Raw genomic sequence first — 22,471 nt, 5'->3', positions numbered from 1 at the left:
TGTGGCTAGCCACCACAGCTCTATCACAAAATACAAAAAAATATAGGCACTGCATGTAGGCAAAATGTCACCAGAGGCTAGACAACATAGCTTTTGTTATCTGAGATAGTACCAAAAAAAATGCAGGCAATGTATTTGGTCCAGCAAAACAAAGGAGTGAGTAGACAACACAGCTCTCTTACCTGCGATAAAATAGATAAAATACAAAAAATGTAGGTACCACATAAACTGACTGGCAGGCAGCAAAAAATAACCAGACGGGCTAGACAACCCACCTTTTCATATCTGATGAAATAGTAAGAAATGCAGGCAATGCAATAAAATGACCTACAGCGAAAAATAGCAAGAGTGACTAGAGTACAAAGAATGTCGGACAGCACCAGCTGTTTCCAGCACCTTAGCATAGCACACTGAATATGAGCCACCTACAAATGAGCCGACCCAGAGCAAAAAATAACCAATGGCTAGACACCACAGATCTCTAAGATAAAACGCGAAAAAAAAAGTTAGTAAGGGTCGAGCAAAACAAAATGTGAGTGAGACAGCACCACAGACCCACAGAAAAAACAACGTAAGTGACTAGAGTGCTACAGTGCCTGTGAGCAATTTTTTAAAGGAACATCAGACAGCACCAGCTGTTTATAGCACTCAATGAAACACACTTATATGAGTCGCTTATGAGTGAGGCGACCTCGATGTGGTTGAGCCAGAAAAGTTCGGTTGCGCTGGCATGTCTTGCGTCGAGTTTGACGGGTGACATGGTTGGAAGCTTGTGATGTTGGAGGCCACCCCCGTTGTGACAAAAGGTCCTTGTGCAGGAAAGCTGAACACTGCTGGCTGGTGGCCTGTCATTTGCATCTGTTGGCTGAACACTTGTGACAAAAGGGCTTGAGTGCCTTGAAGGAAGGAAGTTGTAATGTTTGCCATGAGTTGATTCATGTTATTCCGCTCCTCCTGTAAAAGCTGCCGCTGCTGTTGAAATATCATGTCTGTGTGCTGTCTTAAGAGCTCAGCACTTCTGCTTTGCTGATCAGCGAACAGTTCACGCAGCTCCGAGTGCTTGCTGTATCTGGAGCGCTTCCTTGGTGGCTGTGAACAGCTGGCTTCTGGGGCTGCACGCAAACACAAGCAGTTGAATAGTTTAACTTTGTCATAAGAAACCTATTCCAGTACAGAACCTTTTGTTCTTTTCGCTTTGTCACGTCATGCAAATTTTAAGACTTGCTTGCGAAGAAAAGGAGCACTTTGGTTTTCCCTAATATTCTGCAATTTCAGCATCGCAGATCTTGTGACCTCGGATTGTAGTGCTAATTTACCCAAAATTGTATATATTTCTTAGCAAACGTTTTTTATGCACAGCACAGTCGCATTGCCCAAGTTAACGTTCACAGAATGTTTCCAGCGTTCTTCATTTCTTGGCCAGGTGAGCACGAAAAAGGTTTCTTAAAACCCGCCGTGGTTGCTTAGTGGCTATGGTGTTGGGCTGCTAAGCACAAGGTCGCGGGATCGTATCCCGGCCATGGCGGCCGCATTTCGATGGGGGCAAAATGCAAGAACACCTGTGTACTTAGATTTAGGTCCTCGTTAAGAACCCCACGTCGAAATTTTCGGTGTCCGCCACTACGGTGTGCCTCATAATCAGAAAGTGCTTTGGCACGTAAAACCCCATAATTTCAAAGGTTTCTTAACGGGCGTATGTGATTAGACAGAAAGGAACCAGTGACTTACAGGACTGTGTACTTCGGAGCGTTTCGACGTCATCAGCTTCACTTGCACACGTGTCTGCGAATAAAATAAATACGAACAGCCTTATAAGTAAGTGCACATTGCGCAGAGTCTTCTGCTAGTTTTCACGTTTAATTACAAAAAGAAGGCGGAACAAATACATATTAGGTATTACCTGCAAAGGCACCATTACATTCAATGTGCTTGCGTCTCCAGTTATGGTGAACATGTCCGCAGTGGCACATTTTATTTCACTGGCGCAAACAGAGCTAGGGTTTTCCAACAAAGTGACAAACGCCAGGCATGCAAATGACCACATATTCTTTTGTAAAGACCATACTCCTAAACGCGAGCCTACAACGATAGGAAAAGAAGTTCGTGAATTCACCAGATGCCCACCGCAGTGGGATCTGCAGCGGGCAGCATCGAGCGGTACACATAGGGATATCGATATCTTCGGTTGCAATCGCAGTTCTTAATCTTATTCGCGGGAAGCTTGTCTACATAACGCTTGCCCCCTGCGGTTTGTGTTCTCGCACCTTCTGGCCGCGCCTCTTCACAGCTGCGAGCTGCCGTTTGTACGCAACGTTCACGCGAAGTTTTACTCGCTTCGTACCCATATACGTCGTTGCTTTTGCGCAGTCCGCAAAGTACGCGAGTGTTATGCTGTATTCGCTTACCGGCTCGGGAGTCTTCACTTTCATCCGGCTCGTTACTGTCGATACCGTAATGCAGCGCTTGGCTCATAGGACGATGTGCGAGTAGAGCATTCATTTCAGAAAACCACTGCCAAGTGGATTTTCCCGCGCCGCTCTTGCTTTGCTCTAGCAGCTCCTAGGGCATGTCAAAAGAAAGAGAAAGGTGTTCTAAGCAACCAACACTATGGCACAGGCCGAGAAGGGGAACAACTAAAATTGGAAACATACCTTATTGTATCTGGACTTCAGGTTCTTCCAGTGAGTCCGCAGTTGCTGCCAAGACCAATGGTAGCCGAGCGCGGCCATCTCGGCTTGTATTTTTTGAAAGTGTGCCTGATTTCGCTGACGCCGGGAATCCAACAATTCACTTATATTCATCTCACTAACTATAGCTAAAAAGGATGATGTTTCCTCGCGTGTAAAGGAAACGCGAGTTGACGCTTCCTCGCGAACAACAAGACCGTGCGACGCACCTGCTCCTTCAGCCGCCATTTTGCTTTGATATCTCGCAGTGCGGCAGCGGCCGCGGCGCTGGTTGGTTGGCCGGTTGTAATCCCGCAGCGAATGCTTTCCCATAATTCCTGATGCGATACGCTTCTGTTTACATGCGCCGCTGAAATGCGCATTCTCCATCTCAAACTACCCCTGTTTGGCGTATTGAATGCGATACGTCTTCCTAGCGAATTACATCGTTTACATGAGATGCGATACGCTTGAAAGTTAATACGATACGCTTCTGTCGTATTCATGTAAACGGGGCTAATGTGTTTCCCGTTAGTCGACGCTGTTCCAAGTTCTTCGGATTGTGTGCTAAGTATCTTTAATGAAGTGCGCGTGTAGTATCCCATAAAAATTGTGTGTGTTTGTGCTCTGGGCGAACTTAAAAAGACGTGCTTGCCAGAAAGTGCCCCGAAAGGCGGCTAAACATGGCGTACGTTGGTGTGCTTTTGACCAGCTCTTTTTTTAAGGCGAAAGCCTTTCTAGGCTCATGGTGAAGTTTATGTCAGCAGACCAGACCGCCGGAGTGTCCGCCGAAGCGTCATCACGCCATATGAAGACAGATTAAACAATAAACAATGATTGATAGTGACAATCAGTGAATGATAACGTTATAATAGAGATTGGTAGAGGTTAATAATGACTAGTAATAAGTAATAATGACTACTAATGACTACGAAATGACAAATATGTCTAACGACGGCTTGTAATGACCACAATTCATTACAAATGACTAAAAATTACAATTACGAATTGCTTAATGTCCTAAGTAAGCTAACTGTGCAATTTCCCAACTGCTTTTTATTTTCGGGGACTTACCTGCTATTAATTGGACTACTGACCCGCCAAGCCTCGCGGCAAACTCAACGGAATTTTTGTCGTTTTTAAGCATTTGTCAGGATTTCAGCCTTCGACAACTGGTCTTTCAGCCTACCCCTTGCTCACCTCGTTCTGCTAATGTGCTAGATTTGCTGCTTACGACAACTCCAGAACTCGTTTCATCCCTAGTTTTTTTGCCTGACCTAAGCGATTAATTAACTGCAGTATTGAGGCCTGTATGCCTCACAAGAAGCTGGCCAAATTTATTACAGATTATAAAAACAGCGAATTTCTCTGCCTTAAATAAGGAACTTTCAGAATTCATCACTGTCTTTATGCCGAGCTTTTACAGTTGCACCGTTCAAGAAAGTTGGTCACTCTTTAAAGAAAGAGTTGCCTACTTGATCGATCGCTACTTTCCTAAAAAATGCATCGTTTCTTCTTCCAAAGCTCCTTGGTTAATTAACGCCCATCTGAAGCGCTTGTTAAACAAAAATAAAAGGCTATTCCGCCGAGCGAAAGTGGCCATGACGCCGGAATGATGGCACGCGTACAACTGCGCTGATCACGAGTACAAAGGCAAAAAACCTGTTCCACAATTGTACCTTGCCGTCTCTTATTAAAGATAACCTTCGGTAGTTTTAGAATGTAGTTCGTGGCTGCAAATATAACACGATTCACTTGCTCGACAGCAATGGTGATGCTGTTCCTCCTAATGGTGACTGCAGCCTTCTCTATGCCAACAATCGCCGACTTTGCTTTTGTTCCAATGAATTTCATTTCTCTAGATTCAGTTGGAGTGCGCCGTCTGATAGAAAAATGAATTTCATTTCTCTAGATTCAGTTGGAGTGTGTCGTCTGATAGAAAATTTAAAGTTCTCTAGCTCTGCAGGTATTGACGACATAAATTCAGAGTTCTTAAAAAAATACAAAAGTTTACTGTTCCATTATACTTGCTGAACTCTATTCGCAGTCTTTACACACCCCTTTTTTGCCAGATGATCGGAAGTTGGGTAAGGTGGTTCCACTTCACAAATAAGGTAATACCCATTCTCCCCTAAACTGCAGGCCAATATCTTTAACCAGTGTACTCTGTAAACTTCTCGAACACATCATTTATTCAAACTTGGTATGTTTCCTTGAATCAAATATGTTCTTTTTCTCCTTATCAGCACGGTTTCAGGAAGCACTTCTCTTGTGAAACGCAGTTACGATGAACTTTTTGGAGCTTTTGACAAAAATTTGATAATCGATTGCATCTTTTTAGATTACGCGAAAGCCTTCGGCACTGTATCACACAAACTCCTCCTCTTGAAAATGAGCAAACTTAATATAGATTTAGTATCCTAGACTGGATTCAATGCTTTCTGACTAACCGCTAACAGTACGTTCACGCTAATGATTGACTCTCCTACCGTTCTTGTTACTTCAGGCGTACCACAAGGATCGGTTTCGGGCCCATTAGTATTTCTTATTTATATTGTTACGGGGATGTTGGGAGTATAGACACTGTATTTACAATGTATATACGAGCGGAGTCAGTGGGGTTATGATGGCGGACTAGCAACAACACGCAGCAAGCCAGCGTCTGGTGATCTTCCTCTCTCTTCTTTTATCCCTGCCGGGTGCTGAACCGCCGTCTCGGCGCATGGTAGGCGAACTGCGAGCGAAGTATGGCTTCAGCCGCGAAACGTGCACGATGTCAATAGGCGGCGGACTTGAGGATGGATGAAACTGTAACAGCGCGATCTAGTAATTGACGTAGGACTTCATAAGGCCCTGTGTAGCGAGAGAGAAGCTTCCGAGAGGCCGACCCGACGACATGGTGACCAAAGCAGCACCCAAACACCTGGGGCGAACTGAACATCGCGATGGCACCGGTCGTAACGCCCTTTTTGCATATGCTGCGAGGCTAATAAACGAGATCGGGCGACTCGACGGGCCATGTGAGCGCGATCGATCACTTCACGAGCGTACTCATTGCCAACGCGTGGAACAGAAGGTAGGATGGTGTCAAACAGCAATGTGGGGTCGTGACCATACAAAAGATAAAAGGGTGAATATCCTGCGGTGTCATGTCGGGACGACTTATACGCGAATGTCACGTAAGCCAGCGTGGCGTCCCAGTCGCGGTAATCGTGGGAAACGTACATCGACAGCATCGCTGTGAGTGTTCGGTTGAGGCGTTCCGTAAGACCGTTCGTTTGTGGGTGGTAGGCGGTGGACAGGTGTTGCTCAGTGGCACAAGAGCGGAGTAGGTCGTCCGCGGTCTGCAAGTAACTGTCGAGGTGCACCGTGCTGGAGAATGACGTCGTGAAGGAGAAAATCGGCGACTTCTGTTGCGCAACTAGTCGGCAACGCATTTGTTACCTCGTAGCGTGTCGCGTTATAAATAGCGACAGTGATCCACTTATTCGCTTTAGTCGTCGTCGGAAAAGGGCCAAGCAGGTCAAGGTCTACGTGAAAGAATGGTTCAGAGGGAACTTGAATTGGTTGGAGTTGTCTGACAGGTGGCAGGGGAGGTTTCTTCCGGCGCTGACACAATTCGCAAGTTGCGACATAACGACGCACAGAGCGATAGACATCCGACCAGAAGAACAGGCGTCATATATGCGGTCGTATGTACGCAAAACTCCAAGGTGTCCCGCCGTCGGTGCATCGTGAAGTTGTTCGAGAACGACGGATCGTAGATGAGGAACGACAAGGAGCAACTCAGGGTCGTCAGGGTTGGTATTGCGGCGGTAGAGGACGCCGTCGTGCAGCACGAACATGCGGCACGTGCCGTCGGTGCTGCCAGAATGCACTCCGCCGATGATGGACTGGAAGGATGCGTCCCGTTGTTGTTCAGCGCGCATGTCGGTCATGCCATTCAATGCCATCACGCAGGCCACCGGATCATGCGCAGCAGGATCGGGAGTATCCACGGGGTGACGAGAGAGGCAGTCAGCGCCCTTGTGCAGACGTCCAGACTTATAGTTCACAATAAATGAAAATTCCTGGAGCCGCAAAGCCCAGTGACCGAGCCGTCCTGTGGGGGTCCCGGAGACAGGACAGCCAGCAGAGGGCGTGGTGGTCTGTAACGACCGAAAACTTGCGGCCGTACAAATATGGCGGGAACTTGGCGACAGCCCAGACTAAAGCCAAGCACTCCCGCTCGGTGATGGAGTAATTTTTCTCGGAAGGGGATAGGCAGGCGGCTGGCGTAAGCTGTCACGCACTCAATACCATTCTGCTGTTGGGGGAGAACAGCGCCGACGCCGCGGCCGCTTGCGTCAGTATGGACTTCGGTCGGTGCAGATGAATCAAAGTTGGCAAGTATGGGAGGGGTGGTCAGAAACCCGATGAGAGCGGAGAACGCGTGAGCTTGCTCAGGGCCCCGTGAGAACGGCGTGCTCTTCTTAAGAAGATCTGTCAAAGGCCGAGCAACGTCGGCGAAGTTTTTGGCAAAACGGCGAAAGTAAGAACACAGGCCGACGAAGCAGCGCACGTCAGAAGCAGAACGTGGCACAGGGAAACTGCGAACGGCGATAACTTTTTCCGGATCAGGTTGAACGCCGGATGCGTCAACAAGGTCTCCCAACACAGTAATCTGACGGCGGCCGTATTGACACTTCGTGGAGTTCAGGTGGAGGCCGGCTTTTCGGAATATCGCAAGAATTGCAGCGTGTCGGGTAAGGTGGCTGCCGAACGTGGAAGAAAAACTATAACGTCGTCAAGGTAACAAAGAAAGGTGGTCCATTCGTAGCCTCGTAGAAGAGAGCCAATCAAACGTTCAAATGTTGCAGGAGCATTGCTTAGGCCAAAGGGCATGCCTTTGAACTGATATAAACCATCAGGTGTGATGAAGGCCGTCTTCTCGCTGTCCATTTCATTAAGTGATATCTGCCAGTAGCCGGATCGAAGATGGATGGACGAGAAGTATTTAGCTCCGTGCAAGCAGTCCAAGACGTCATCGATGCGTGGTAGTGGGTAGACGTCTTTACTGGTGACCTTGTTTAAGGGGTGATAATGACGCAAGAACGCCAGGTACCATTTTTTTTTTTCACAAGGACGCCAGGCGAAGCCCAAGGGCTGGCTGGTGGCGCAATGGCCCCTTTGCGGAGCATTTTGTCCACTTCTGATTGGATGACTGTACGTTCAGCATGCGATACACTATACGGACGCTGACGAATAGGTTTCGTGTCTCCAGTGTTGATACGGTGGGGAACAAGAGATGTTTGTCGTAAAGCCTGTCGCCTAAATTGAAAGATGTCACGGTAAGATTTGAGGAGGAGACGTATGTCCGTGGCCTGTGCAGAGGTGAGGTCACGTGCAATCATATTCGCGAAGTCATCCGTTAGGGAACCAGAGCTATGAGCTGCAATTGTCGCTAAAAACCACTCTCGGCATCCAGACTTTCAATGTCAAATTCGGAAGTATTAGAAACGCTGGCCAAGAACATGCCGGCTGGAAGCACTTGAGGGCACAGGCTGAAATTCAGAAGCGGAAGAACGACGCCGCTATTAGTAATCGTCACCAGCGTATGCGGAAGAGCAACGTTCTGGTTCAAAAGCACGTCGATGATGGGGCGAAGGTCATATTCACCGTCAGGAATCTGTGGCTGTGTGGTCAAAATGACGTGACTGACTGCCTCGGGTGACAGACGCACATCGTGAAGCGAACACAAGTGCGGTGGAGCGGTGCTCGGAGCATCGGCGAATTGAGGCACTTCCAACTGAAGGACGCCGGTCGCGCAGTCGATGAGAGCAGAATAAATGGATAAAAAGTCAAATCCAAGGATAACGTCATTAGGGCAGTTGTCGATCACACCAAAGAGAACAGAAGTAGGGCGGCCGGCTATACTTAAGCGCGCAGTACATATTCCAAGAACAGCCAGCACGCCGCCGTCGGCCACACGAATCACTCGGGCAGCTGCTGGGGTGAGGACCTTCTTTAAATGTCTACGTAGGTGATGAGGCTAGCGCTTCATCACAGATGCTTGGGCTCCAGTGTCGACGAGTGCTTGGACAAGTGCGCAGTCTATTTTAACGTCAATGACACTTCTCTTTGTGCACGCATAGGCAGAGGATTTGTTGCAGCAGTAGGCAATGCAGCACCACCTCCGACGGCTGTATTTCTTAGTTTTCCGAAAGGGTGCGGCCAAAAGCCACAGGGGACGAAAGGCGACGTGGCTGCGGTAAACGAGAAGATGGGCGACCTGGCTGCGGTGAACGAGACTGGTGTCCGCGTGGCGATGGTGAGCGACTGTGTCACGTTTTCCTAGCACAGTTGTCGGCGCTGTTAGACTCGGCGATGGGAGACACATTGCGGGCATTTCCATTAAAACGGCTCAGGTTGGTTGTTGAGGGCCACGAGTTGCGACAGTATCGGGCGACATGACCAATGCGGCGACAGATGAAACGTATCGGCTGGTCGTCCGCAGTTCTCCACTCAGTCGAATTGCGATAACGCGGAGAGAAGCGTCGGGGTGGAGCGAAAATAGTAGAAGGGCGTTCGTTGTCTCTGGGGTTGGCGAGAGCACAGACAGAATGTAGGCCAGTGTTTTCAAGTTCCTGGCGAACGATGGCTTGTACGAGGGGAACTGAAATAGGGGTAGCATCAGGGCTACGCGAACAAAAAGCTGCGGGCGCCATCGCGTCCAGTTCACGAACGATTAGCACCACGTCCTCTAATGGCGAAGCATGCTGCTGTGCGGGCTGATATTCCCACGTCGACGTTGCGGCAGTATTGGGAAGTCTGGTGAGTCGGTACAGGACGCGTCGGGTTTTGACCTGCTCGAATTGTCGGCACTCTTTGATGATAGCATCAACTGTAGAGCAGCTTTTGCTAATGAGCAGATTAAAGGCGTCGTCAGTAATTCCCTTGAGCACATTCCCTACCTTCTCAGCTTCTGTCATGTCGTGATCGGCTTTACGACAAAGCGCCAGCACGTCCTGGATGTACGAAGCATAGGACTCCGTTGGGGATTGGGCACGCGAGACCAGTTCCTGCTTTGCGGCAATTTTACGGCCGGCTGATTTGCCAAACAACTCTGTTAACTTCTCTTTGCATTGGTCCCAGCTGGTCGGCTGCTCTTCATGTTTTTCGAAACACACCTTTGCCATGCCTCTTAGGTAGAACAACAGGTTAGCTAGCGTAAGCGTAGGGTCCCATCTGTTGATTCCACTCACGCGTTCGTACATAGCCACCCACTCTTCAACGTCAGCGCCATCAGTTCCGCAGAAAGTTCCGGGATCCTTGGGTTGCACAACCACAACCGAAGGGGACAGCGACGTATCATGCGATGGTGTCGTAGGAGGTGGCAACGACGTTGATCCCGCGTGCTCACCGTCATTCATGGTGTGGACGAAGATGCGACGTCCACTGCGGAGCTCCGTTTCCAGCCGTGGTACCCCGCACCTCCCACCAATATGTTACACGGATGTTGGGAGTATAGACAGACTGTATTTATAATGTATGTACAAGCAGAGTCAATGTGGTCAAGATGGCGGACTAGCAACAACACGCAGCAAGCCAGCGTCTCACGATCTTCTTCCTCTCTCTTCTTTTATCCCTCCGTAACAACATTAGTGACTTGCCTGTCGCTATTAACTCTAGCATTAAACTCTTTGCTGACAGTTGTGTGCTTAATCGTGTAATTAATAACCAACAGGACGTTTCTATTTTGCAATCCGACATTGACACTATTTCTAACTGGTGCGACAAGTGGCTTATGAAGCTAAATAATTAAAAATGTAAGGTCATGAGAGTAATGCATCACAATAAAGTTAATTACAAATTTGCTTATACCCTTAATAACTCCACTTTAATCCCCATTACTAGTTACCGCTATCTTGGCGTGCATGTTACTCACAACCTCTCTTCGAATATACACGTTGAACATGTAATTAACAGCGCTTATCGCATGCTTGCATTTCTACGGCGAAATCTTTCCTCCGTTCTCTCCAAATTAAAGATTAAACTATACACAACTATAGTTTGATGAAAATTAGAATATGGTTGTTCTATTTGGGACCCATCTAGCTCCGCATTAATCACCGCCTTTGAATCCGTTCATAACCACGCTTCCCGATATGTGCTCTCTAATTACTGTCGCTACGCCAGCGTCTCTTCAATGAGAGTTAATTTAGGTCTACCGACACTTCGGTCACGCCGCAAGTGCTTCCGCTTAAACCTCTATTACAAAATTTTTTACTCAACTCCAACACTTAAAAACTAGCTTTTCCTCCCTCCAGATTACGTGTCCTCACGGATAGGTCATAAACTCAAGGTTAAGATTCCTTTATGTCGCACTAACACTTGCCATGCCTCTTTTTTTTTTGCCACAAACAAGCAGTGACTGGAACCACCCTCCCGCCTCCGTCGCTGCGATCGAAGACTCTGCCGCCTTTAAAGTTGCGATCCACGATTTATTTTTGGAACACTCCTCTCTGTAATACCCTTGGGGCCTGAGAGTATGAAAATAAAATAAAATAAAAATTGATTACAAATGACTAAAATGTTTACTAGTGAGCAGTAATAACTAATAATGACTGTAACGACTTGTGATGACTAATAATGACTATGAAATGACCAATTATATGTCCAACGACAACTTGTAATGACTACAATTGATTAGAAATTACTAAAAATGCTTAGTAATGACTAATGACTACGAAATGACCAATATGTCTGACGACGAATTTTAACGACTACAATTGCTTAGAAATGACTAAAAATGCTTAGTAACCCGCCAGGGTTGCTCAGTGGCTATGGTGTTAGGCTGCTGAGCACGAGGTCGCGGGATCGAATCCCGGCCACGGCGGCCGCATTTCGATGGGGGCGAAATGCGAAAACCCCCGTGTACTTAGATTTGGGTGCACGTTAAAGAACCACAGGTGGTCGAAATTTCCGGAGTCCTCCACTATGGTGTGCCTCATAATCAGAAAGTGGTTTTGGCACGTAAAACTCCATAATTTAATATAAATGCTTAGTAATGACCAGTAATGACTAATAATGTCTGAAATGACTTGTAGTGACTATGAATGACTAATATGTCTAACGACAACTTGTAACGACTACAATTCATTAGAAATGACTAAAAATGCTTAGTAATGACCAGTAATGTCTAATGATGATTGAAGTTACTTGTAATTACTGCAAAATGACTAATATGTCTAACGACAACTTGTAACGACTACAATTCATTAGAAATGGCTACAGATGCTTAGTAATGACCAGTAATGGCTAATGATAACTGAAATGACCTGTCAATGACTACTAATGACTATGTAATGACCACAATTGATTACAAATGACTAAAAATACTTAGTAGTGAGCAGTAATGACTAAAAAAAAAAGAGAAAGAGGCGAATGATAAGAGGAGGAAGAGTAGGCTTTCGCCGTTTACATCTTACGAGAGATCTTAAGAGATCCCGTAATTTTCAGTGCAGCCTTGCTACAGTCTTTCACAGATCGCATACTTGCCAACTGCCAATTTATTCTTAATGTGTACGAATTTGGGCTCGTTTTAGGACTGTTGGGTCAAGTTTTACGAAAAATAAATTCGGTCAGCGAAGAAGTTTCTCTCATCGGTCCCCGCACCTTCTGATGGGAGTCGTTCTAATGGCTAACTGGTGCTTCTTCGAGCAAGTTTTGCAGATAAGTTCCTAAAAGAGGCGAAATCGGCAATACCAGAGAGAAGCTTGATTTACCTTGTTCGCTGACAGCTGTGTGTCGCTTTCTTCAAAAGTTCGCATCCACCGAACCGCAAAGCACTGGCGTAATGCAGTGAATCTCACTTGAAAGCCATTGTTTGCCCCGTGGTGTTTTCAAGATACGTTTTACCTTTCTACAAATGCTACTTTACATAAAAGCCTTGCACCTTTCATATTGGGGTCGTCTGATGTTTTCATAAAAGGCACATGGCCCGTAAGGTCGCTTCACTGCAGTGAAGCTTTACAAAAATGCTTTTGTAAACTCAGAAACTTTGCGGAATTAAGCCAAACTTACGAACAGTGAGTCATCGTAGAATCTTGTAGCAGTTCATGGTCATAAAATTTCACTGGTATGAATTTTAACACATCTCTATGGAGTTTTCAATGGCACAAAAAAGTGGCCGTCGAACCCAGGAAAGTGACCGCACTTTTAAAGCCAGACATGGCACATACATAGTGAGAGAATGACCTACAAAATATTAAAAAAAAAATACCTTGGTGTATAAAGAAGCGTTGCTCTCTAGTCAATTTTTGACATGCGTTTCTCATTGAATGACGCGGCCGCGCAGCACCCGCCGCTGACAGATGGCGCAAGTGGTCGCAGTCCGGGGTATGTGGAAAGGTGTAATGGTTCCAGGACTCTGGAACCATTAATGGTTGCATTCTAGGAAAAAAAAAAGGAATGATATTTGCTCCATTAAGGGAGAAACAGCGATGTGCCTTGTGTTCGTCTTTAAATAGAGCAACTTTCCTCCCTCATGCATGAGAGGAACGGTTTTCCCTCTCCAAAACCAACATGGCCGACTCCAAGCAAGCGAAGTGAAGTGACGGATGCGACTAGGCCTACGAACTCTGCTAGTTCGCAGCTGGAAAACGACATACGCGTCAAAACCATTACTGATATTTGCAAAAAAAAAAAAATCTCGCTACGATTTCTTTGGCGCATACAAGGAACCAGGTGCAAGTACGACACGATTTTGTAACGCTGCCTTCCGCTCGTCTGCCGCTCTTATCACCCACCGTTCACCGCTGGCTGGTAAGGTTGGTAACGCGGGCGGAGCGTCGCTCTAACGACTGTAGAAGCGCGAAAAGGAATGGCATCAGAAAAGGCATCGCTAGAACATCGTGGTGTTGAACTTACGTAAACATAAGGATGTCGATACATCATTCCTTTGCGCTGTCTTTCATTCCTGTTTCTCGGCTGTCTTCAGGTTGAGGTAGGAAGTTCCGTATGTAATGTGGCTGTAAAGGAGGGCTTGTACCATTCGCAAGGTGTCGTGTTCTTTGAGGCCATTGCGGCGATTGGCCACCCGTCTTATCAGATGACTAAGCTGTGCCACGGTGTTGTGTAGCCTGGGGAGTGTGGCGTAGCCGGACCCGTCCTTGTGTCTATGGACTCCGAGGATTCGAAGTGAGTCGACCTTCGGTATCGGGACTCCCTGAAGAAGGACTTGTGGGTCCGGTGCATCGTGGCTTGGGGGCCGGCCCCGGGTGCGTGCCCCGAGTACTAACAGCTCGGATTTATCCGGGGCACAGTGGAGGCCGCAGGTGTTGAGGTGCCGTTCGATGATGTTGACCGCCTCCTGAAGACGGGCCTCCTGTTCGCCCGTGCTCGCGCCTCTCGTCCACAGTGTGGTATCTGCATATAGAGCATGGAATATCCCTGGGACTATGTCTGGGAGGCGGGGAAGCTTGAGGAGGGCCACGTTGAAGAGGAGTGGCGAGACTGCCGAACCTTCTGGCGTACCCCTGTTAGGTAGGTGAAATGTCTTGCTCCGGAGGTTGGCAATCCCCATCTTGGCCGTACGGTTGGTGAGGAAAGCGCGCATGTAGGCGTATGTTTCGGCACCGCAGCCGATATCTTCTAGGTTACGGAGAATGGCTTCATGGCTCACGTTATCAAAGGCGCCCTTTACGTCTAGAGCTATAGAATGGAAGACTTGCTGTGTTTGCTGAAATGGCCCAGAATATCTTCCTTTAGTTGGGAGGACGTCCTGCGTGGAGAGCATCTGGCGGAAGCCAAACATGGTGTGCGAATAGCGATCGTTTTCCTCGAGATGTGTGGCGAGCCGCTCGTTGACCATGTGTTCAAACAGTTTCCCGGCGCAGGACGTAAGGGAGATGGGGCGGAGATTTGCGATGGATATGGGTTTGTTTGGCTTGGGCACCATGGTTACCTCCGAGTGTTTCCAGGCTGTTGGTAGTTCGCCCTTAATCCAGCAGTCGTTATAATACCAGCTCTTGCTATTATACTGCCTAATGGCGTACCAAGGTTAAACAAGAAAAAAAGAAAAAGAAAACTATGAACTCCCACAACCAAATTTTCTGGTACCCTATTGCGAAGTTTGCTTTTGTACGTTTCCGTTTTTTTGTCATTTCCCTACTTCCACCAATTCTCCAATCGCCTCTTACTAATCCCTATTGCGGACATGTTTACTTTTCCACTGCTCTGGGATGGATGGATGGATGGATGTTATGAGCGTCCCCTTTGGAACGGGGCGGTGGGTTGCGCCACCAAGCTCTTGCTGTTATACTGCCTAATGTCCTACTTAGGTTAAAAAATGAAAAAAGAAAAAAAAACTATCACGCCCAAATTTTCTGATCCCCTATTGCGAACTGTGCTTTTGTACGTCTCCGTCTTTTGTCGTTTCCCTACTTCCACCAATGCTCATATAGCCTCTTACTAATGCCTATTGCGGACCTGCTTGCTTTACCACTGCTCCCGCTGAACCCAAGGGCTTCAAGAAGGCCAGTGGTGCCTAAATCGACCGCTGGGTAGACGTCTTCACATTCTAATAAAATATGCTCCACAGTTTCCTTAGCTTTACCGCAGCAAGCACATCGCGCTCCGCGCCACCTGGAGAGGCTTTAACCGTATAGTTAATGCAATAAAGCCGGTCGTGGTTACTGCGCGACCCGATAGGTGGCGCTAAAAGCTGTCGAAGAAAGGAAAGACCTGACGTTCTATTTTGCAATTTCAGTACGGCAAGGTCACGACAGAGCAACACACAACACTTTCTCGCACATACTATGCACAACAGAGCAACATGGAGCACTTTCGCGCATACTATGCGCATGCACGGAACACACGAACACTGCTCGGGCTGCCTACATCCATATGCCTTGGAACATTCTTACATATAGCCATGATTTACATTGCAGTGCGAGTGAGTTACTCTCTGTTATACGCAATTCAGCAATAAATTTCGACAGAATACTTGTTCGGGTATAGTCACCTCATATGCACGCCAAATACCTTTCCCCATGACCTTTCCCCAGGATGCCTTTCCCCAGGACGGCCTACACACACACACACGCGCGCGCGCACACACACACACACAGGTGCACGGTCCAGAGCCGACACACATACCTGTAATTATAAAACCGCGTTATATTGACTGCTTTTGACTTAGCAACTTTCAATTGTCAACGCGGTGGCAACGGCGATCTAAGCCTTTCCAGCTTTCACTTCGAAGCCGTAGCGGATGGCGCTTCAAGATCCCCTGACGTTTACAAATGCGCATTTGTTAAGGTGGCTTCAACGTTTTCTCGCATAATTTCGTATAGGAGTGGCAAACAATCTGCTGTCCGTGGTGTCCGTACGTCGCTGCAAAGCGTGTACGTGCTAGCCGAGCGCGGTGTGCCGGCAGCCGGACCAGAGGGCCGGAAGTGTAGTGTGGGGATGAATGTGACCGGGCGCTCAAGCCACCGCTTTCGAGCAAGCCTTCGAAATCATGTTTTGCCTTTCTGTCCACGCATCAAAAGCATTCGGCTACGTTGAGGGCGTCGTGCGCTGCTACACGCTGAGCAGCTGCGTGCGATTTGTAAGGATATTGGAGGAGAGCGGACGTAAATATTAACACAGCATCTAAGGAGGCTATGGTGCAAGGTACTCGCCGCGATGTCAGGGTACTGCTATCTGCGAGAAGCAAAGTTTACTCACCGCGGTTGACGTGACTGGCCCCGCTCCCCATTGACGATATCAGAAGGATAACTGCTGGTGTCTGTCGTGTTATATCCATGTCCTGGAGAGTCGTGGTAACGAAGATCGTTGCGATACAGTCTACTGGGCTGCAATTACTATAACCATACCGCAAATATAGTGGCTGAAGCGAAACCGTCGCGACAAGTAACCGAGAAGGACAGCTCCGACATGGGAGTATGCGGTGTCAGGATTGGCGGCTCAATCCCATCGCTCGTGATCCGTTGTCAAGAGTGGAGTCCGGCATGAATTAGAAAGGTAGCTGGCCCATGCCGTCGTCCAACTTATCCACGCTGAGAACGTTGATGGAGGGAAGGACTGCTTCTCACCGAGAACGAGGAATAAGGGCTTATTTACAGTATTTACATGCAGTTCATCAGTCTAGCGTGATTCGAGGGAAAGTACGTCAGTCTAACACGACTGCTTGAGAGAGTGTCTCAGTCCAACATGACTGCTTAAGGAAAGTGTGTCGAGCATGCGCACAACAACGGCTTATAAACACTCGGTCCCCCCTTGATTCCAAGGGGATGGAAACGTTCGTCCAGTCATTGTAAACACGCTGCCTTTCCCCAGGACGGCCTACACACACACACACGCGCGCGCACACACACACACACACAGGTGCACGGTCCGGAGCCGACGTCAGAGGGGCTTCGTAGAACTCGGAGCTGACCCGGGTAGCGCGCCAGGGTAGCCATTGTCCTGCGTCTTGGTCGGCGCGTGGGAAGGGGTCCCCGACGACGTTCCCGCGGCAACTCCCCCACTCGCGGCCGACCCGGTTGGCGGTGTCGTGTTGCGGCACAAAGCCTGCTTCGTCGAACTCATTCAGACCCAATCACGACGAGGCCGTTTTGTTACAAGGGCGACGAGGTGACGCCGTGGCTAGAGGTTTGCGGCGGCGCTCCAAGATGGCGCCCGTTGGCGCAACTGGCAGGCAAAACTTGCACGTCATCGGGCCGTTCTTAACAGCGGTCTTTCTCCGAGAGCCTCTACTGCAAAGCAGTGTCTGCGCCGTGCTAGTCGTGCTTTCTGCTTGAAAGAGGCTGGTTTCGCTTCGTACCGACATTCCAGTTGGACAGTGCCCTGCAGCCGTACCCATATGTGTCCCATTAGCTTGATCGCCCGTCTGGGCATATCAGTTTGACCCCTTGTGCCTTTCATTAGGCTTTTCGCACTTGTCGTTTCAGTTGTCCCTCTACATGTTATCTTCGAGAGTGTCTCCTTTTCTTCACAAACGCCGACAGCCGTGTGTGCAAAGCTGCAACTCGGAAGCCGCCAATTTGTAATTTTTTTTTCAAATTTATTTTCTGGATGCTTTTTGTTTGTACGTTTGCTTTTACCGCGCCTTTTAGGAAATATATCCTCTATTGTTGGTCGGTGCTTCCCGTAGCGTCGTACGCGCTACATGATGCACCACGGAGAAGCCGCCGCTGGTGGGCGCAGACGCAGACGACCTCCTTGCTCTGGCGGCAGGGTTTGTGTTCCATCTGTGGATTCGAAGGCGTCGCTTGCGGCGGTGACGCGATCACACCGCTCGGCTACGTGCCGAGGATGGCGCTTCAAAACGACCACAAATGCATGCATTTGATATAGCTTAACCTTCTTCTCATCCACGCATCAAAACAAGAAAGGCGTCTAGGCCGAAATGCCTGAGTACGGCTTGTCTCGCTGTGCGTCAGCAGCCGGGCGCTGCTTTCGAGTTGAACTATTCTCGTATCGCAGCTTCCGTTCGAGCTTGAGGTTTGACACTGGTGGTCGCTTGTCATGAAAGGTTTAGACCTCAGGTTATGCTACTTAGCATTACTTTCCGTCAAAAAAGTGTTATAGTAGTCAATGTTCGGGCCACCGGCGGCGGCGACGCAAGATACGCACGCAAGGGAGAAACGTTTCTCTCCTTCTAATTGCCGCAAGAGGGTGCGACATGGGAAGGGGGAACCAATCCGCCTGCATTTGGAAGCGCCGTCGATTGCTTAAAGTCAGGCCTACAATCAGGACTCGATGGCAACCACAGGTCAGTGGGACACCTCGCATTGGGCGCTGACTGAAAGATGAAGTTGCGCAACGTGATAATGGGCTCGTCAAGTTTTGAAGTGAGGGAAGCTCGGAGCTAATATGAAGAACGACTGAGGAATATGGAAGAAAGTAAATGGGCTGGGAGAGTGTTCAGATATTTGTACAGGAATAACATTGATTCACAGTGGAAGAAAAGAACTAGGGACCTTGCCAGCAAGTATGCGACTGGTAATGGTCAGCAACATGGCAACAAAGAACGTCAAACGGAAACTCAAGAAAAGCCGAGATAATCTCATGGGTGGCGGCAATGGAAAAGAAACTTGCTATGAGTAACTACTTAAGAATGAAAAACAAAATCAGGAAAAAAAACTATTTATGATAACTCAAAGGCAAGCTCTTTACTTTTCGAAGCGAGATCGCTATGCCTTAGAACACGCACTTATGAAACAAGATACAAGGAAGAAGAGTACGCATTCGGGCTGTTTGGTTCGTGATTACGAGTAGTAAACAGCGCTAAACAACAGGACGAGGAGAAGGACACAGACCACAGCGCTAACAATCAAGTGTCTTTATTCTTTCAGTCAGCATATTCTCACGTGGTGGTGACGGTAAACAACACAGTAGCAATACTGTGAAATACGAAACTAACATTTATTGGGCGAACCTGTGCCCGCAAAAAGAGGCTACACTTAAAGCACAACGATAGCGGCGAACACAGTCGGCGATCGTCGAAATCTGATCTGCGGGTCAAGCGCGTCAGGTTTTATATATCAGTCATCGACGGTACCAGAGTGATCTCTGGTGCCCGCGTGTCTTCCTGAATGTTCTACACCATTCACGTCGCGCGATGAAATCAGATTACACAAGGTTCGGTGACAACAGACAGCGGATAGAACCATCGATAACTTTCGAGAAACTTGTGATACACGAAGCGCGTCCTGCGCTGTGCGATAACATTTGTTAGGCGGTGAAACGTGGTCACCCGATAAATATAAACAACTACACATGTCAATATCTACCGCTATCCCAGAGCACGAAAGCAACAAGTCGTGTGTCAGCGTCTGTGTCCCTCTGTTCGTCCTTCGTCGCACCTCCACCAAAATGTTATGGGGAAAAAAGGCGCTTGACAATATATTTACAATATATATACAATGGCAGGAGACAGCCATACAAGATGGATACAGTGCGCACGACTATCTGCGATCATCGTCTTTGTCAGTCCTCTCATCATCGTTCGCTCCTGCAGCGCCTCGTAGCAATATATATGTCACTGAGACCTGGCTAAACGACTCCGTCACGGAAGGCGAGTTCGTGCCTCCTAATTACTCTGTTTTGCGATGTGACAGGTTATGTGGCAGGGGTGGCGGAGTAGCTTTATTTATTCACAAAGCCATTGATTTTGTAGTGCTACGGAGTCTTCCTAACACCGAGTCGGTATGGTGCAAATTATATATAGGTGATCTTGTGGTGGCTGCTGGCGCTTTATACCGACCTCCCGATTCTGAAAAAAATATATATATTTCCAGATTGTTGCGATTATAAATTAAAACAGAAGCTTCACGACTGTGAATTGATCCTTGCTGGTGATTTCAATACACCTTATATTAACTGGAGCACATTGGCTTCGTATGGTCGCGACAGGCCGATTTGTGACTCGCTTATTGACTTGGTTTTGTCGTTAGATCTGACACAGATTGTTAGTGGCGTTACCCGCGAGAGCTCGATCCTAGACCTGATTTTCCTTAACCAGAAGTTACTACAAAACGGATATGACTGCCAAATCATAGAAGGCCTGTCAGATCACAAGGGAGTTCTGCTGAAAGTTGATGTCACTTGTGAGCGCAACAGACCTGATTTTCGGATTGTTAATGATTTTTCCCATGCTGATGACAATTCCATTGTTGATATTCTAGCATCCTCCTATGACGGTTTTTTTTCAATGTAGCAGCATTTGCAGTGTGGACGAGTTGTTTGATGTGTTTTGCAACATTGTTAAGAAATGCATCTCGCTGTTTGTTCCCAAAAAGTGTGTGAAACGCAACCCGAGGCACCCTTGGTATAATAGGGACATTATTCATCTTGTCAGGCGCATCAAGAGGCTCCGCAAACGTAAAAACGCGAGTCGGAGCAACCAATGCTCAAAACTGCACCTGCTTCAGTCCGAATTAAAAACCAAAATGCACGAAGCCAGACACTTTTATTTCGACACCACGTTATCAACATTCTTGAAAGAAAACCCATCAAAGTTTTGGAAAACAGTGCTTCCGGCTGCTCACGACACTTCATCATTCACCATAAACGATCGCCCTTGCTCCGATCCGGTGATTATTTCTGAAACTTTCAACACTTACTTTCAATCTGTATTTTGTCGGGATGACGGCGTCGATCCCCCTTTTTGCGTCAACAACACTTTACCAGAGCTTTCTACTCTCGTTATAGCTTACACTGGTGTTCTCAACTTATTACTAACAATTGATACTACAAAAAGTTCTGGAGCTGACGGAGTGCCAAACAAATTTTTACAGCGATACTCTGAATGGAACGCCCGGTACCTGACAATTATATTTAACAAATCTCTTGAGATGTCGACAGTTCCTCGTGTTTGGAAACAAGCTAACATTATTCCCGTCTTCAAATCTGGCAGCTAACAGTTAATCACTAACTACAGGCCTATATCGTTGCTGCCCACGTGTTGCAAACTACTCGAGCACATCATCCATAAGCACATCATTCAATATTTAACGGCAAATGACTTCCTGTCTCCACAGCAGCATGGCGTTCGAGCAGGATTTTCTACAACAACGCAGTTATTAGAATTCACACATGACATAGCCACATCACTAAATAACCGCGGTCAGCTTGATGCGATCTTTATCAAAAGCATTCGACACGGTAAGCCATAAAAAATTGCTGCTAAAACTTGCTGCAATCTTTCCTGGTAATAAACTAATTGACTGGATATCCGATTACCTGCACCTCCGATTACAATCCGTCACTTTTAATTACAAAACCTCTTCTATAGCCCAGGTCATGTCAGGGGTGCCGCAGGGCTCAGTTCTCGGGCCACTCCTATTCATCATATATGTTAACGACATTATTGAAGTAGCCAGAAATACACAAGTGAAAATACGTCTTTATGCAGATGATTGCGTGATCTATTCTAACATTCGTACTCTTCGTGATCAAGAAGTGCTTAATAACGTATTCTCATCCTTTTCAGACTGGAGTAAGGCATGGCAGATGAGCATTAACTTCAGCGAGACTGTGGCAATGTCTTTTACTAATAAGAAACAGCCCCTAAAATTTACGTATAGCACACAAGGATACAGTATTAACGAAGTTAACGAGTTCAAATACCTTGGACTTACTATCACAACTAACCTTAGTTGGCATAATCACATCAATATAGTCTGCGCTAAAGCGATGCGAGAACTAGGGTGCCTAAAACGAACTTTAAAACACGGCACCATGGAGGAAGGAAACTGAGGAGAGGCCCTACCCCCTACGCACTAGGAGAAAAGTGTGGAGGAAATGACGTAGTAGGTTCTCCTTTGTTTTGCTGTTTTTTTTATTTCTTTGCTGTAGTGGCCCCGCCTTTCGGGCCACAATGGCGGCTTTGTTATTGTTCTGTGCGCTCACACGTGTAGCTCCGTAGGTTTCGTACCGTGGCAAAGGCGCCGTGCGGGCAGGTCTGCATTGGTCTCCGTGTTTTGTTTGCGCTGCGTTATCTGGACAGTGCTCTACCGGATGTTGCTGTGGCCAGGTGGGACAGGAGGAACTAAAGTTCGTGAAAAGAACGCGCATGCAACGCTGTACGCTATGCACCGCGCCACGGCAATGGCTACGGACGAAGGAATATTCGCGGGAAATGTTGCCCTCTTTCGCGGAATCATGCTAACGTGCTAACGATTGCTTAGTACTGCTGCGGAGCGCACGGGTCCGAGCAGCACGGTTGCGCGCAGCGCGGCGTGGTTTCGCGAGAAATGTAAACGAGAGGAGAGCCGGCCCGATAGGCGGAGCGACGCCATGAGCAACGCCAA

The 22,471-nt window shown here is 47.7% G+C and overlaps 2 protein-coding genes across 5 annotated transcripts in view; one reads left to right on the top strand and one right to left on the bottom strand.

The window, feature by feature from the left end:
* Positions 1-22,471, top strand: part of Ack-like (activated Cdc42 kinase-like) — a 218,140-nt gene that overhangs the window by 39,975 nt on the left and 155,694 nt on the right. The gene's annotated exons all lie outside the window — the stretch shown is intronic.
* LOC142575130 (uncharacterized) lies at positions 409-2,866 on the bottom strand. The gene is made up of 4 exons (XM_075684156.1): positions 2,652-2,866; positions 2,406-2,559; positions 1,729-1,782; positions 409-1,112 (listed from the first exon to the last, which is right to left on the bottom strand). The coding sequence occupies exons 1-4, from the start codon at positions 2,799-2,801 to the stop codon at positions 676-678; spliced, it is 795 nt and encodes a 264-aa protein (XP_075540271.1). The 5' UTR covers positions 2,802-2,866; the 3' UTR covers positions 409-675.

This window comes from Dermacentor variabilis, chromosome 3 (assembly GCF_050947875.1).
Source record: "Dermacentor variabilis isolate Ectoservices chromosome 3, ASM5094787v1, whole genome shotgun sequence".
Classification (NCBI taxonomy): domain Eukaryota; kingdom Metazoa; phylum Arthropoda; class Arachnida; order Ixodida; family Ixodidae; genus Dermacentor; species Dermacentor variabilis.
Note: the sequence above shows the minus strand (reverse complement) of the source record. Positions and strands in the feature narration are given on the sequence as shown.